The following is a 17,592-nucleotide window of genomic DNA, read 5'->3' as shown; positions in this document are numbered from 1 at the left end:
GGCGCCGTGACGCGGGACCCCCGGCCGGCTCCGCGCTCCCCGCTCCGGCCCCGCGGCTCTCACCGGGGCCGAGCCCCGACCTGCTGCGGGCGAGAAACTCGGGGTTTCACCCGAGCGGAGCCGTCGGTGTCACCGTGCCGCGGCCTCCCCAGCCCGAGGAAAAGGCTTTTATTGCGCGCGGGAAGAGCTGCGCATCAGCGAAGGGTTTGTTGTTGCTCCGATGTTATTTTTTTGCGGTACTGTTGCGTTGTGCTGCACTTTGTTGTGGTCTCGCAGTGCTTTCATTTCGCTGTCAATACACTCCGTCGTTTCAGTGCAATTTGTTGTTAAAAGTCTCAACGATAACATAGTTCTGTAGATACTAACTAGCCCAAAGGGCAATATTAAGTAGCCAGTAGTTACAGTTGAAGGAAAAATTGTATCGTGTTTTGATGACTGTTTAGGTCTTTCAGTGACCTTTTGCAGAGATGCACAGTGAATGCTTTGGTAGTTAGATTTTTTTTTTTTTTTAATTAATTATTTTTATGAACTGCTTGAAAAGATTTTGTTCCAAAACCTGAGCACGTGCTTTATGAAGGTACAGGGTAAGAGTGGAGGATGGTGGTCAAAGACTGTATGTTTTGTTTAATACAAACATATTTTGCATTTTCCAGTTTCGCGACTTTGCCTGAGCTTGAGGTGGTTCGTGTGACACACGTTGTGGTTCTTGCCCTGGTTGTGATACGTGACTGCCTGTCACGACGTTACTGTGTTTGGTATTGCCAGAGATCTGACTTCTGGCTTCATGTCGGGACCAGCCCATGACTTTTCCTGAAGATCCAAAGATTTTGCTCCATGTTTCCTGTTTGAATCCTGTGGCTCTCTAACCAAATGAGTCTCTGAGCTCCTTTTTCAGACAAAACCCTTTTCTCTGCTGTCCAAGTTGTTTCTTTCCACAGCACCGTGGGAAACTCCTTCCAAATGCCCTTATCAAACCCAGGTAGAGACATGACTGTTTTTTCTGGCATTCAGAAACCAAACACAAAACACCTTTGCAAAGGTGCTCAGGGAAGCAGCCTCACCTCAATTCTTTAAAGTTTGTCAAGAGGCCTCTGATTCACCACTGCTGTCTGCCAGGAGGAACAGCTCAGTCCAGCTGGAGTCAGGAAAATCCACAGGCCGGGTTTCCTGTTAAAGACTCACGTGCAGGTGAAAATTTGGAGTTGTCTTAACGTGTGCAAACAGAGCTTTGCCTGGGGGATTTTTTGTTAAGGACATGAAGAGAAGAACGGGACAAAGCAGATTGTGCAGACTGAATGCAGGGATTAGTAGAAACAATTGTTTTATTTTATTTCAGTCTGCAGTTCGTACAGTTCTGATCTGCCTGGATGATGTTCCAGGTGAAAAAGGTGTCCCTCTGGGTCATGGGTAAAGTGATTAGAAATTGTGGGTGTGCTCAGCTCTGGAGAGGAGTGAGATGCAGGAGTGTGTGTGTGAACTGCAGGCTTAAGGTTTTGAGAGGTCAGGAATGATTGCATCACTTCAGACACCCGGCCTGTCAAGCCAGGCAGCTCTGTCTGTCTGTCTGTCTAACACCTGCAGTAGTGAAGAGCTACTGAGAGCAGTTGCTGCATTGGTTGGATACTTGAGGGGCCCAGCACCAGTGCAGGTTGGATACTTCGGAACGAAACAGCACAGAAAATGGCAGTAAACATCTGTGGGGTAAGGAGGGGTTGGTAGGATGTGAGCAGAGCTTTGAATCTCTCTGATTTAGGTCTGTGTGGACAGGAACTGGGTTGGTATTTGTACATAAAGATGTCCTGGAACTTCTGCTTTTGAGCCTGTTGATAGAAAGCCCAGCTCAGGCTGACAAGGCAGTGACACCGTTCTGAGCACACACGGCTGACTCACAGCAGTGCTTCCAGCTCCCTTAGGGAGCCAGCAGGCCAGGTCCTGTCTCACAGCAAACACTTTCCATCCATAAACCACCTTACCTCTGACTGTGCTAACCCCATGTGGGGATTGTCAACAGAAAAAGGTGGAAAAAGGTTTTGTGAAACTTCTGTTTGAAATATGTGTATGCTGGACTTTTATCAGTAGCTCCTGTATCTCTCCCTGCTGTGGCCACAGCCAGCCTCAGCCAAACCTACAGAACTCCCTGGTTCGGAAGAAGAAAAGCTGTGATCACATGGGATTGGAATTGTGTGAGAATCTGAGGTCAGTTGTTATTTAGTCTAATGCAGCATGGAAGCAAGATTTGAGAACTTTAAGTCTTGTTTTCTGAGAGCAAAGTTGAAAAATACTCATGTTAAAACTGGCTTTAGATAACTGCAGTTGTTGGTGAAAACGTGAACCTGGAGGATCCATAATCTGTGCAAAACCTTGCCCTCACTGAGCACTCACTCTTGGAGTGGAACTGATTTTTTGAGTTATGCTCAGTTGAGCTGAGAAACTTGGGATGGGAACTGAAACAGTGTTCACTTAAGAAAGATTTCTACTAGGCTGACCTGCCTTATTCTGTATGGCTTGTATTTTTTCATTTACCTTTTCCTCTGGTACTTTGAATTGTGACTCTCCCATGGACAACAGGAAAATATTTGCTGAAGGTGTGTAGAGTCCCAGTGTTTTTAAATGGCCCTGTGTCCCTGTCTACCCTGGGAAAGGACTAGAACAGAATGGCGGACACTCACTTTTAAAGAGGAAACTCTTTCTCTCATTAGGAAATTCACTTGCACTTTTGAAAGTGCTGATTTCAAGTTGTTTGCAGCCTGTGAAGTGCCCATTTCCTATAAACCTTGAAATGATGAAACTGTTTCTTTATCTGTTGATTGCCAGTGTTGTATCACTGTATCACAGTGTTGTGCAGGATCTGTTCTAGGTCATGTTTGGAATTAAAATTGTGCCGCTCACGGGAGGCTCACAGGGTGGGTTAATAGAGTAATCACTAGCATAGTGAGAAGAATTCATTCTGGAATACATTTCTGCAAGATCAGCTGGAAATCCCGTTGCCCTGTGGTTTGGGTGGTGTTGCTGTGCGGCAGGGATGGCTCTCTTCGGTGACAGTGGGGTGTTCTTCAGGGACGTACACAAAGTGATCCTTCCTTAGGCTTGGATGTTGAGATTCCTGTGTGCTTAGGATTCCTCATTGTGTTCTGTTACTGTGGGTCACTGCAGGGCCTGTCCTCTCACTGTAAGCCTGCCCAGATGCCACTTCACTGGGCAGCATCTGGGGACTGATCCACTGATGCAGAATTTTGGGCAAGGAGGAGGGTGGGAAAGTCTGGGTGTGTTAACAGTGATGACAGTGAGAGACTGGGCAGGAAGGAGCTGGCAGTAATGTCAGTGCTGTGGGAGAGCAGAGAACAGCCTCAAGTGCTTTGGGGCTGCTGAGAGCAGTTCTGTGGAGCCCTGACCCTGGTTCTCAGCCTGCACAGAATTACTGAGGCACGAATTTGGGATGGGGTGTCCCAGCTGTGCAGAACAGGCTGGCACCCAGGCTGAGTGACACAGGTGAGCTCCAGAACTAATTAAAAAGAAAGAAATCATAACTATTCTTTCACTGGTAGCTCCTAAATCCAGTGTAAATGCAGTGCTTTGAAGTTCATTAAGCCACACTTCTGTCATGTAACAAAACAAAGCACAATGGCAGCCACCACTGCAGAGCCTGCGGGAGCTGCATCGGCAGCTGGGACTGTGCCCTTCCAGCTGTGGATGTTCCTGAAGTGCTGCCACAGCTTCCCAAGAGTTCTTTTCAAGTATTCAGAAGAAAAAGAAGATTTAACCTGGTTTTAGTGAAAAATAAAGCCCAGCCTAGTGTGAGAATCTGCTGTTTGCTCTTCAGTTTGGCAGATGCAAAGTAACAATTTGGTGGTAAATAGTACAAACACTTCCTCTTCCCAGAACAGGGGTGGTTTGGGGTTTCTGATCTTGCTGTACAATCCCACGTGCTGCTCCTCAGATCTGTGCCCCCTGACAGTGGCAGGTGTGTTGGTTTGCTGGCTGATGTGCAGAGCTGTGGAGGAAGGGACGGTTTCATGGCCCCAAGGTTTGAAAGTTCCTGCAATGAGAAAATTCTGCTGCAGAGCCTTGTGCTGTTACTGCCCTGAATTGCTTAATTATGGTGACAAACGTGCCTGAGTCGATCTCACAGGGCAGTGAAAATAAGACAAACATCAATTTAATCTGAGTGTGAAGGTCATCCAAAAGCATCACCCCAAACATCTAGCAGAAATCTGATCAAGTTCTTGTTCCTGTTGGAACTTTGGTTACTTTTTGCAGTCTTGGAGGAGGGAAGTTCTCAGTGTTAGGAAAGCTCTTAGCTAAGGTATTGAGAAGCATTGCTTTGGGAGGGTGAGAATTTCATGTGGGCAGGGTTTAATTGAGGTTCCTATTCGAAGAAGTGTCTGTGGGATGCATTAATGTCATTTCAAACCCGGACCAAAAGGGCACAGTAACCCGCCTGCGTGCCCACACAGGCAGAACAAATACCATGGGGCCGTGTTTGCTTTGGAAGGGCTGAACTAACCTTGTGGGAAGCAAACTGGTGTTTCTTACCTGCAGGTCAGGTCACTGTGTGTTGCTTCTTGTTGAACATTGAGCTGCTTACGTGAATGGCAAAGCCTTCTCTGAGCCTGCTGTTCAGTTTTGGAAGTCTAACTCTGATTTAGTCTGGTTTTGGTGTTTTAATATGCACTGGAAAGCTGAAGGTGTGTATGCCAGTGCTCAGCTGGAATCTCATTCAGTGAGTAACCTCAGGGTTTGGGGGTCTGTTGGTGCTGAGGCTCAGACCCATGCAGTGCTTAATATTAAAATAAGGTGTGAGGGGCAGGAGAATAACCCTGCTCACACAGCTGCTGAGAGCCAGTGCATGCCAGCTGTACTCTGCTTCTCAGGCGAGGGTGGAGGTTGGGAAGCCCCCTCTGAGGCTGCTGCAGGGCACTGGTTTCTCAGTGGCCAAGGTGGAATGACCCACTTGCTTTCATTGTGCTGTTGTTCAGAGCATCCCATGGCTCAGGGCCCTGCTCTCCTAAGGGCTGCTCATGTCTTGAATTTTGGCAAGAAGGTAGGGAGGCAGGAGGAGAGGTTTCTTGTTTGTTGTTCTTGTTGTTTGTTCTTCTGTGGTGTTCCTCAGTCATGCAGTTTACAGTGACTGTGTCAGGAGAACTTGGTATCTCTTATATGCTGCAGGGTGAAATGCTGTCCAGCTGTTTGGGGTTGGAGTAACCCTTCCTCCTGCATGACTAGGGCTTATAGTTCTTAAGCACTTGTAGGTGCTTCTGATATTTTTTGAAATGTCTTGGAAAGGAAGACATTTGCCATATGAAAGACACTTCAGTAGCCCTTTGTAAAGGCTCAGTAACACCAGTCTAAATCCAGGCGAGGGTGGCTGCTGAATAGAGAGGGGGAAATTGGTCTTGAGATCCCTTTTTTCCTCAACTGTTTAATTTGCTTAATTACTATTTTTTAATTTACACTGACTTCTTATTTCCCTTCCCCTGCCTCTAGGCCCTATGAGAAAAAGGGAAAGCTAAGGATGCTGGAGCAGAACAATGGATTTCTCTTTCTCTTTCATGCAAGGGATCATGGGAAACACAATTCAGCAACCACCTCAACTCATTGACTCCGCCAACATCCGCCAAGAGGAGGCCTTTGATGGCAGCAGTGACATTGCTGAGGATGGGGGCCGGACGCCGTACGAGGCCGCGCTGCAGCAAGGCTTCCAGTACCCCACGCCCACGGCAGAGGAGCTGCCCCCCCTCACCAACGGGTATCCCCCGGCCATCAGCATGTACGAACCCCAAGCCAAATACCAGACGTACGCTCAGTATCCCAATGGATCGGCCAATGGCTTTGGAACAGTCAGGAACTTCAGTCCCCCGGAGTATTACCAAATGGAGAACTCTAACGCGAGGCCGCATGAAGTTCTGGAAAAACCTTCCCCTCCCCAGCCGCCACCTCCACCACCACCTTCAGCTCCACAAGTGGGGATTCCAAAGAAGACTGGCTCACCAGAGATCAAACTCAAAATAACCAAAACTATCCAGAACGGCAGGGAATTGTTTGAGTCCTCCCTGTGTGGGGACCTGTTGAATGAAGTCCAAGCGAGGGAGTACGCTAAGGCAAAACATGAAGGGAGGAAAGAGAAAAGGAAAAAAAGTACAAAAAATTCCAAAATTAGAACCAGAGGAGCAAAATGTAAGTGGAATGGTAATTTCAGCCATCTGTACACCTGGTATTGTTGATGGAGAGCTTGTCCAGCAGGGTTTGTCCTTGTTCTGGCTGTGTGCGCTCTGAGTCACCAGGCTTTAGTTACTTGTCACAGCCTCAGGATGAGGTTGCCAGGAGCTGTGTCTGTAGGACAACACAATGCTGGTTAAAAGGCTCATATGAAAAATAAATTTTAGAAAGGGTCTTATTTATTACTGTTTTTTAAATATTATTTAGTGTTATAGCATGTTTAGAGTTTGCTGCACTCCGGCCAGTGTTGAAGATGGAACTTCTGGATAAAAGCTCACACGTTCCTAAAATTGCCTCTCAAAATAGTGCTGGATTGTTGAGTGGAAGGTCAGGTTACTTGGGGTATTCAGCAGTGAAATATTTAATTGATCTTTGAAGGATATTTAAAATACTGTGATTTACAAAACCCAGGAGCTGTGTAGCATAGGTAGAACCAGTAAAAATGAGTATTCTAAATCAGCAGGGGAATGAGAAGTACCAGCTGACACAGCACATTTTGGAAAGATTTAGTATTGCTGTCTGTTCCCATTTATGTCAGATTTTGTATGATATTGTCCATATCCAGAGGATGTACATCAGGTGGTGTTAACTGAGATTCCGGGAAGCAAAGACCCAGATTACGTTGCTGCCCCCTCATTCTTTTTCTTTCAGTTTCATAAGCCACTCCAGTACTTCTGTTTCCTTTTCTCATGCTTGTTACTGCCGCCTCTGTGGTGCTGGTTTCTGCCTCTCCCAGTTGAGAGAATGGGTGGCAGAGAGGCTGGTGAGTGCCAGGAATGGGGAAGTTGCTGTATCTGGCCAGGACAGAAATTGCCCAGTGCAGGCTGGGCTGGGCTGTTACAGAATGTAGCTGGGCTTCTTGTAAAGTCTGTGAAAGCCCTTGGTGCTTTCAGGGAGAAGATCCTGTCCTGCAGGGATCAGCTCTGATCTAGTAGAGTGGGTTCTGTGCCCCATGGAGGTGCTGTTGGAGCCCCTGTGAGGTGGCTGTAGGAGCTGCTGTGTCCTGCTGGCACTCCCTGAGCAGTGTCTCCCTTGCACTGTACCAACTTTCTGGCCTCTTCTCCAGACTCCATCACCCCCACATCAGGCTGTCAGTTTGTTTCCCCTCTTACCAGTGACTCCTGTTCTGCTCCTGAAGCTTCAGATCTGCCTGTCCCTCTGGCTCTGTTACCTGCTTACCGCGAGAATGGAATCTTCTGTCTCTCACAGACTGAACTAAAACCTTGCATCTTGAATTCCAAGTTCCTAGTCGTATGTGTCATCTAGAGTTCACCAGAAATCTTGGTCTTGCTGTTGTCCTCCTTGTTGCTTCCATTTCCCTTTCTAAAGGTGGTGTTGCAATTAATGTTTCGTGTTACCCAGCCCTGTTTCAGACACGGCCTGCTCTGACAGGAACAGCATTTTGTGCTGGTGGTTTTCGGTATGAGTTTGCCAGGGCAGTCTCAGGTCCATCCTCCCATCGCTTTGCCTTCCTCTGCACAATTTCATCTTCATGTATGTTCATCATGTACGCTTTTGTCATCTTCAGTGTTAATGGTGTGAGACTTGTGACTTGGGATCGTCTTCATAGGAACAAACAACTTTTTGTACAACTATGCTTGTTTTATAGTTTTACACTCAACAAGGCTGTGGCAAGTCGGATGATCTGCTAGTTGTTCCTTGTTCTGGCACTGTAATCTCAGTGGGAATCCACTGACTATGAGGGTATGCCCATACTGGAGAGCCTGATTTGAAGCTGAAATGTTGTGAATACACGGATGAACGTCAAGCTCTGAATCCTTGTTTTAAGAATCAGCCTCTCTGCTCGGTAGTTATGTTCTGTGAGGAACTGGGAGTTTGCAGTGTGTGAACTCAGCTTGACTCTTCTGGCAGAGGGGAGGTTTCACTAACTCCCTGTAGTGAAGGAAAGGCAGGAATCAGTGCTGTGCTTCCTGCAGTACAGGGAGGAAGGATTTCTGCACAGCAGATAGCAATGTGATCAGTCTTAAATGGTGGTTATGTACACAGCGCCAAATGAGACACTGGGCCATGCCCCCCCTGACCTGAGCTGCTCTGTCCCTTTGCTTGTGTCCCCGGCTCTCTGGAGCACACAGCATGGACTGATGTGGGGTCTGTGCTTGGAGTGGCCTGCAAATAATGGGGATTGTCTGCATTATTAGTTTCTCACTGCTTGTGTCTGACGGCTCCTTTTGCTGCTCTTTGAGTCCTTTGACTTCAGACTTCTCTGCTGCAGGAAAAGCAAGTGTGTGGGATCTGTCTCCTGAGATAGTTCCCAGCCAACCCTTATCTCAGCCCGTCCCCTCACACTGTCTGGCATGGCCACCCCACGTCAGTGTCAGCTTCTGGTTGGGGCTGATTCTGCTCTGTGTTCCAGACATGTTTGATCCTCCAAATATATTTGTCAACTCTGTGCAATTTAACATCGATTTTACAATGATCATGTTGTGTATTTAACATGATTTATGTACTGCTGTTCTTGCAGATAACTGGTGTACAGTGAGACTCACCGCATTACTATGGATAGCCTCACATGGGGTTCTCTGGTTTTTGGAAATTGTGTATTATTTTAGGTGGAAAGTTATTTGGATTCACTGTTTCTAAATGTATGTTCTTCTGTCACCTGTTACAGGAGAACGTAGTTATAGTCAGGTGTGATCGTAATGTAAATAGCGTAGGGGAAACCAGGTATTTCTTTATTGTGATGTTACTATGTTAATTGAGTACAAGGAGCAGTCATATTCCTGTTTTCTGGGTTCTTGGTTGCCTTTCTCTGTGAATTATTTTTTTCTGCCTGGTTTCACTATTGTCTTCTGTTGTTTTACTGTCCCCTTACCTTGTTTGTGTTTTTCCTTTTTTCTCTTCATTGTTACCCATTTCCTAGAGACCAAACGAGAGGCTTAGCACACTCTCTGAGAGACCAAGAGAAGATGCAGTGCTGGAAGAAGCCCCGGTTAGTACATACACCAATTAACACTTTTGGAACATACAGAATGTTACTATTTTTGGACTGTTTCTTCCATTGCTTCTTTTAATTTGTCTGATAAATCAGTTGTCATTTCTTTTAAACTCTTACTAATCATTACTGCATCAATGCATCTCTTATTGTACTGGATTTATTGCTTTATTTTATCCTAAAAGCATTATTTCTAATCAACTTAGGAAGCAGAATCATTTTGGGGGGGTGACAGTTGCTCTTTTGCATCTTGGTTTGTCAGTGATGTTACGTAAATCCCAGCTGTGTGCAACTCCTTTCTGTCATGTTTCTGAGAAATGTTTTTCTCATCTTGGATTATCAAACCTCAGGGATATCTGAGAGAACAACAACAACAACAAGTCCCTGTGGATAGTGTGTCATCTCCAAGTGCTCTAAATCCTCTCCTGTGGCTTTAATCTGGTGTTTCCTTTGCAGGTCCAGCAGCTCTTGCCATCCCTTCCAACGCAGGTCACCCACGACGTCAAGTTCCAGGTTGGGGATCTCGTTTGGTCCAAGGTGGGGACGTACCCGTGGTGGCCTTGCATGGTGTCGTGTGATCCACAGCTTGACGTGCATACCAAAATTAATACAAGAGGTGAGGGAGGAAGCTCTTTGCCAGAGTGTCAGGTGTCTGTAGATGTTCCTTTATTAAAAATATCTTAGTTCTGAACTGCCTTTGCGGGGTGAATTCTGCTGTGTGTGTGCTGAGCAGGACAGTCCTGACTCACACAGAACTAGTACCTGGTACGTGACCTCTGCAGGTGGGACTGTGGGAATGGGCTTGTGCACAGGCGTTTCTGCTTTTCTCAAGTCAGTGTGAGAGTGTTTGGTGCGGGCAGGGTGTACTGAGCTTCCATCTTAAACTGTTCTGGATCTGGCCTGTTGTATTTCTGCACTTGAGCCAGGTACCTCCACTTGCAGGAATGGAGCGTTGGGGAGGAGGAAAGCGTAAGCTGAACAGGCAGGGCAGTGTTGATACAACTGCTGACTGGTGTTCTCCCTTTCAGGTGCCCGGGAATACCACGTCCAGTTCTTCAGCAACCAGCCGGAGCGGGCCTGGGTGCACGAGAAGCGCGTTCGGGAGTACCAAGGGCACAAACAATATGAGCAGTTACTGGCTGAGGCAGCCAAGCAAGCCAGCAACCACTCCGAAAAACAGAAGGTACAGGGGCACTGGGGGGATCATCTCTGTAAGGGAGATGCTCTGGGGCTGGTCTAGAACTCTGCAGGGCTTTACCCTGAGAAGGACTGGCTGCATCTTGCTGGCAGGGAATTCAGTGTCCACATTCAGTGTCAAAAATACCCTGTAAATGGAGAGCAGACTTCAATCTGCTGCCTGAGAGATGTAGAGACCCTCAGGATTGTGTTTTAAGTGCTGTAGTGGCAAAATCTTCAGTGTCTTCAACTGCTTGTCTTTGTCCCTTAAGATTCGCAAGCCCCGGCCGCAGAGGGAGCGAGCCCAGTGGGACATTGGCATTGCCCACGCCGAGAAGGCGCTGAAAATGACCCGGGAAGAGAGGATAGAACAGTACACCTTCATTTACGTAGACCAAGAGCCAGAGGAGGCTTTGGCCAAAGCCAAAAAGACTGCTGCTTCCAAATCGGAGGCCAAGAAGAACCGCCGGCCGAAGCCGGTGCCGAACGCGCAGCCGGAACACGCCAGCGTGGCGGCAGGGTCGTCACCTTCCAGCGCCGAGGCGCGGAGGCAGGGCCAGCGGAGGCAGTCCAGCGTGGAGGAGGAGGAGGCACCGCCCGTGAAAATCGCATGGAAAACAGCTGCAGCTAGGAAGTCCCTACCAGCTTCGATAACCATGCACAACTTGGATTTGCAAAAGTGTAACATGTCTCCAGTTGTTAAAATTGAACAGGTTTTTGCCCTTCAGAATGCTGCTGGGGATGGAAAACTCATCGATCAGTTTGTTTATTCCACCAAGGTACGTGCTTGGCACAGTGACCCCTCTTTTGCTCTTGAGTTATCCCGAGCCTGCCTTACTGGGGAGCTCGAGCTGTGTCCACCAAGCTTTCACACCATCCATGTTCCTTTCATTGGAGAGATTAACAGACAGCTGTGACAACAGAACCTTTCAGTGCACTGAACCCCACTTTCAGTGCAGCTCTGGCAGTAGCTGTTTTGCTGGTGGCAGAGCAGCTCCCTACAGGTGGCCATATTTTTGTTTGTAACACATTAAAAATATTAAAGCTGTTTTAACTTCAGCTTCCTAGTTGAAATTATCCAAAAATTCGTGATAAAATCAGTGGTTTTGTGGGAAACAGATGACAAAATTGTTAATAATGTACTAAAAAGTAATAACTACATTTTGTGTAACAGACTTTTAAATTGAGTTCTGCCTCTGAGCTTCCTTCAGGTGCACAGCAGCTTCCCACAGTCAGTGTAAGGAAAAGGCTTAGGACTATTTCTCAGCCTCCTTCTTCTGCCTCTCTACCTGGAGAGTGTTTATTTCATCCTAAGCCCTATAGAGAAGGTAATGTTTAGAAAAGTCACTGGAATTGTTTTTTCCTTGTGTGTAAGGGGAGATCGAGAGGGGTGGAAAGTTCTGCAGGGAAGTAACTCCGTAGTAGATTAATCCTGTTTATGTGTTGGGTTGTTGATTATTTCTGTTCTGAGATTCAGGGGCAGGTTTATTACCTGGTAGCAACACACATTTATATCAGGGGAAGACAATCTTTTCCTTTTCTCTTTTTAAGGGAGTTGGTAACAAAACAGAAATAAGCATCAAAGGACAAGAGAAACTTAATTCTTCATCAGCTCAGAGAAGTGAAAAAGCAGTGGTGCAAAACGTGTCCTCTCCTGAGACAACTTCTGGGGCAGCAGGTAGGGAAACTGCACTCCTGGTCTGAGCCTGAGCCCTCAGCATGAAAATTCAAATACCAAACCCAGCATTTTCTCATTACTTAAAAATTATTATTAACATCTTTCTGTTTACATAATAATTATAGTGAGCATGGCTAATGTTACACATGCTGAGCCAACATACACAGCATGGCTGTGGGGTGGGATTGGTGGTTTGGCCTCTGCATCTTACAGCCTGAGCCAACATACTCGAGGGGTGATGTCCTGTGCAGAGCAGACAGCAAGTTGGTTTAGAAGACAACACAGTGGATGTGTGTTAGTAAGGTATTGCCATGGCTTTTGGCCCCAAATGTAAAATACAAGAACTGTCATGAAAGGAAAAGAGTCAGGAAGTGGCACATTTCAGTAGGGAATGTCTGATTCAGGATGGAAACTCCCTAGGCTTTGTTGTTGCGTTCTTGCATGGCCTGTTAAAGAACAGGGATTTTAAAAAAACCACTTTAACTAACTTCATCGACCAGGGGAGGTGGTGCTTGCCTTCTGAAGCTGTCTCAGGGGCCACATCATAAAGCAGTGAGTTTTGAAGTATCAGGTCTGAGGGAAAAGAACCACTGAAGCAAATAATGGAACCTGGGCCTGAAATGGGAAAACCTTGAATGAGCTATTTGAATCTCATAATGTTGCCAGGCGTCACTTCTGCTTTAACTATCCATCTGTTTGATTATTTCTCCCTTTCCAAACATGAAATGAATGAGAACCAGAGTCAGAAATCTCAGTGGTCAGCATCCATGAGTCCTCTGCAAACGCATTTCAGGTTCTGTCCGTGTGCAGTGTTTAGGCAGGGTTATTTGATACGCTGGTTTATGGAGCGTGTTTGGGACTGCAGCACACAGGCCAGGTACTCCAGATTTCCTGGTGTGAATGAGGTTTCCCCTGCTGTTGGCAGTGGTGGTTCTTTCCAGCTGTGGTTGCTGTGGATACTTGAATTGCCTTGCAGCAGGAGAGGCCATCGCTGTTCTGCTTCTCTCACCTGGGGTCTAAAGGCTTCAGCTTCCCTATGGCTCCTCAAGACGTAGGGGGTGAGAATTCTGAGCCTCTCTTTTTTCGTTTTCTTAGGCTTTTTGGATACGTAACACTCCACCTGCTAACACCCTGTAAGTGCCTGAGCTTTCCTGCAGTGCACGCTCCAAACAGTCACTCTCAAAGCCATTTCCAAAGTCCAGTTATTGGTCCCCTCTTGTGGTACATAACTGCCAAGTCCTTTTTTCAAATGTAAGGTCACCGGAACTTCAGAATCCCTTTACGGTAAAGTATTTCCCAGGCTGAGCCTGGGAGTCCTTATTGATAACCTGCAGTTAGATTCACAGAATTCAATAATGCCGGGAAGATAATTCTGTTTGAAATCTGCTACTGCAAGAGCAGCCCTGAGAATCCCTGGTGCCTCTGGTCTGCAGACACTGAACTAGGACTTATCTCCAGCAAGGTGGAGGGCTGGTCCAACATCTGTCCTGAAACTTTGGATGAAAATATGCCTGAAGATAGGATAGGAGCATTGTGAAGGTGATGGCTGGATCCTTGGAGAGCGGGAAGAGGAGAACTGCCTGTTGCAGTGATCAGTGTTGCCATCAGCCAACATTAGGCACTCCAGTTCTGGAGTTCTCTGATCCAGGGCTTGATCTTATTTCCTTCAGCAGGGCAGCACAAGGAGAAAATCCATTCTTGGTTTAAGTAACTGTTGGTCACATCTGCTCAAATTTACCTGAAGCTGGTTCAGGGGATTTTGGTCACACAGCAAAGTGACAAAAGATGTTGCCCAGCTCTGATGTGGAGACCCACTGCAGCTGTGGGAGTCCCTCAAGGGATGGGGCCTATTGGAACCAGAAGTTACACGTGGATGGACATGATGGATGTTGACCTGAGTCATTAACTTCTAAATTATTAATAACTAACTGCTATTATTCATTAATTAATGTGCTGTAAAAGTTTTTTCCCTTGAAGAACAACAATTTTTTCCCCTCAGAAATCCAATTATTGTAACATGATAACTTTTCCAGCTGGATAGTTCAGTTACTGAGACACTCCTGAGCCATGCAGCCATGGGAAAAATGCTCATCCAATGGATCAAGAGGAATTTTAATTTTTTTCTCCAAAGTCCTTTGCAAGGCTGTGTTTCAGTCTGGTTCAAGCCTGTGTGTGTCTCTAGATACGTGATCTCCTGACAAGACCAGGCAGGTTTACAGCTCCTAACAGTACATCTGGCTGGCACAGTCAGCTCCCAAATGTTTGCAGTTTTGCTTGGAAGAAAACAAAGTATTTCACAGTTGTGTCTTCTTAGGTGAAACCTCCCAGACTGAAAACCCAGAATAATGCTTCCCAGCAGGTGTTTGTAAATCCTTGGGTGCCAGTTTCCTGTCAGCTCTGAGTGTGTGCTTGTTCCAACAGCTGCCCATGGTGTTGAGTATCGTGTCCATGGTTCTCGATATGCCTGTTTGGGAGGTGCTGGAGCACAGAAAGGTCTTTTGATTTTGCCAGCCTTAGTTGCCAAAAACCCAGTAGCTCCCTCTTCTTCTGTTGAAATGTCACAATATCCTTCATTAATCTGAGTTTGTTTTATATGGTAATACTTTAAAAACTTGTTTTTCACATTCATTAATGACGATAACACATCGTGGTCGATGCTTCTGTTTGCACTGAGGTTTTTCTTCACCTTGAAACCTTCAGGTGAGCATTGAGGTCTGGTGTGGCTGCAGGTGGTGCAGCGGGGGGCTGGCTGTAGTTGTGTGACAGAGGCCGTCACCCCACAGAGGGGGGCACAGAACTGGTGTTTTGGGGGAGATCCTGAAGCTGTGCTTTGCATCCGAAATTTCTAGTTTGTTTTTGTTCAAGGAGTTGGTTGTGGCTACCTTCCCAAAACACCAAAGATGGACTGTTTGGTTCAAAATTAACCAAGTGAAGACTGTGCCTGAGAGGTGTATTATGGATTGTGGAAATCTGTTTGCCCTAAGCTGAGGTCCAGCCTTTTGTTCCACTCTGTTCCTGGTGTCTGTTTTCTGAAGCTGATCTGTCTCTGGAATCAGAATGTGTGTCTGCAGCCACAGCACCAGCTGGTCAATAGCTTGGAACTGAATTTAAAAATAAAACATTCAAAAGAGGACAAAGTCTTGGTTTCATTCCTTTACCTGTTGGTTTGGTGTTGCACATCTTGGTGTTCCTCAGAAATACAAGGAATCATGTAATGGAAACCTTTTTCCTTCTTCAGGTTCTGTAGAAAAGAAGCAACAGAGAAGATCGATTCGAACCCGCTCCGAGTCTGAGAAATCCACCGAAGTTGTGCCAAAGAAGAAGATCAAAAAGGAGCAGGTTGGCTTCCTCCATGTAGAGAGTTAAAATATATCGTATTCATAAATGTTGTGGCTTATATTGGTGCCTTTTTATTTTTCTCCATTTTTCCCCATCGGGTTTCGGTTTGGACTATCCTCCATGAAATCCCCCTGTCAATGCCATTGCTGTGACTCTGCTACTGGCATCTTCTCAGTATCAGTCAGGCTATGGAAGTGGGAACGCAGTGATGGATGACTCCTAATGAACCTGCCATGTTTCCTTTGAGATTTCTGTTCTGAGCAAAATGGGTTTGTTTCAGTGATTTCTCTTGGATGGAATTGCCACCAGGTTCCTTCCTTTGGCTCTTGATTTAGCTGCTGGTTTGTGTTGAGGTTTTGTTTTTCAAATGAAGTTAGAGTGATTAATTTGACCACTTCTGAAAATGGACTTCAAGGATGATTTCACTTAAAGATGAATAGTCAGACTTTCATGTTGGCAGACATCAGCAAAACAGTTCTGGGATATACCATTTTTTCCTGAAATAGTTCTAACGTGTACAGGGCATTCCTTTAATCTGGATGTCAGATAGACAAATGTTGTTGCTTTAAAAAAAAATTAATGATAAGAAATTTCTGCGTGGAAATGAGTAGCAGAGTGCAGTGGATGGACAGAAATATTAAAACCTGCATACACTTTTAACAAGTTTGTCAAAGTTGTTGGTTCTTCTCCTTGCATGGTTGATTTTTCCTTCAAGGGCCTCTGTCTGAAAGCTGAGAATTTTATATAAATGTTTCATAGTTTAGCTTTTCCCAATGAGAATTTTTAAAGAGGGACAGTCAGGATGAAGATTTATATGGGAAGGGGAAAAAATATTTTTATCTCTTTAATTTATTCTTTGCCCTTTGCGCTTTGTTTTGCACTTCCTTCACTTCAGAGACTGAAAGTGAACCCACTTCCTTTTTCTGGGTGTTTTTTCCTTATTTTTCCTTTGATGCTGCAGCATTTCTGCACTGCTGTGCAGCAGAGGGGTGCTCCAGCTCGAGGCAGTTTCTTGCTGAAACTTTAAAGCGTTTTAAATATTGGGTGTGTGACACCCGATGTGGTCCGTGGAGCCTCTTGGCATGAGGTGTTGCAGCCTCCCCTGTTCAAAAGAGTTATTTTATGTTTGTAAAGGTTTCTTAATTTAACAAAGGTATAAGAACCAACAAGATGAACTTCATGGATGCCAGGTGGCTTCATGTGCTTCTCTTACCTGGCTGACTCAGTCTGTGGACATTAATTAAAGTGCTTTTCTCAGGAGAAGTATCTGACGAGAGTGAAACCCAGGGGCACTGTAATGCTCAAAACCTTGAATGTATTAAGTTATATTTAAAAAAAAAAAATCTTACTAACTTCTTACAATTATGCAACAATATTTGTTACCCAAAGTCAAGTTTTCTTGATTCCCCAGTTAGTCTGCAACAACTTGGTATAAAATTATAACTGGAACGAGTACAATTAATGGGAAAAACAAAATGTTGATGCTACTGTTACAGTTACTAGTGGAGAAATAAAAGTGATTGTTTAGATTTTATATTTGTATTACAAAATGTATCCTATACAAATCCTTCTACTGTATGTTTTTACCTATTGTACAACAAAATAAAATATTTTTTAAAAAAATTATAGAATAATCCTTAAATATTTACTAAATGTGTTTCTCCATGCATATGTAACCCCATTGCAAAGAAATAACTTGTAATTCTTAACCTTAAAAACAGGATGTTAGGCAACAGCTTTCTTCTGTAAATATTACCCTGTCACCAAATTCCCACATCTTCCATGTATGTTGGCAGAACAGTTCCTAAACTTCTCCATAGGGTCAAGGACTGGAAGTGCTTTTGCAAGATTGTAAGCTTGTACCTTTGTCTGCTGAAGTGCCTGTGCCCTCGAGTTCCAGCTGTGTAGAGCCCTGCACCACGGCACCCGGGGGGGCCCGTGCAGAGCTCTAGACGGGGAGGAAGGGCTCCAGGAGCTCCAGGGAATGCTGCTGGGAGCACCCGAGTGGCCCCGCACTGTGTCTCACTAGCCCAGTGTCACCCCTGCCCAGGGGAACGTGTGCTCACACAGGTGTGGGGTTTGCACAGCATCAGGGGTGGCTGCCCAAAGGCCCCCGCTCCTGCCTGCTGGACACGGATGCAGCGCTCCCGTCACCTTCATGCCCACAGGGAGAGAGTGCAAGGACCCGGCTGGGGCCCCCCGGGCGGCGCACGGCGCGGGCCACGACGTG

The 17,592-nt window shown here is 45.9% G+C and overlaps 1 protein-coding gene across 1 annotated transcript in view; it reads left to right on the top strand.

Moving 5' to 3' along the window:
* The first annotated feature begins 5,480 nt into the window (after positions 1-5,480).
* The window catches only part of WHSC1L1 (Wolf-Hirschhorn syndrome candidate 1-like 1), a 27,133-nt gene continuing 15,021 nt past the window's right edge, over positions 5,481-17,592 (top strand). The window contains 8 exon segments of the mRNA XM_008632604.2: positions 5,481-6,136; positions 6,138-6,174; positions 9,098-9,166; positions 9,626-9,785; positions 10,198-10,352; positions 10,618-11,124; positions 11,897-12,023; positions 15,262-15,362. Of these exon segments, the coding sequence (XP_008630826.1) occupies positions 5,529-6,136; positions 6,138-6,174; positions 9,098-9,166; positions 9,626-9,785; positions 10,198-10,352; positions 10,618-11,124; positions 11,897-12,023; positions 15,262-15,362 (1,764 nt within the window). The 5' untranslated portion in view covers positions 5,481-5,528.

This window comes from Corvus brachyrhynchos, unplaced genomic scaffold (genome assembly GCF_000691975.1).
Source record: "Corvus brachyrhynchos isolate BGI_N302 unplaced genomic scaffold, ASM69197v1 scaffold150, whole genome shotgun sequence".
Classification (NCBI taxonomy): Eukaryota; Metazoa; Chordata; class Aves; order Passeriformes; family Corvidae; genus Corvus; species Corvus brachyrhynchos.
Note: the sequence above shows the minus strand (reverse complement) of the source record. Positions and strands in the feature narration are given on the sequence as shown.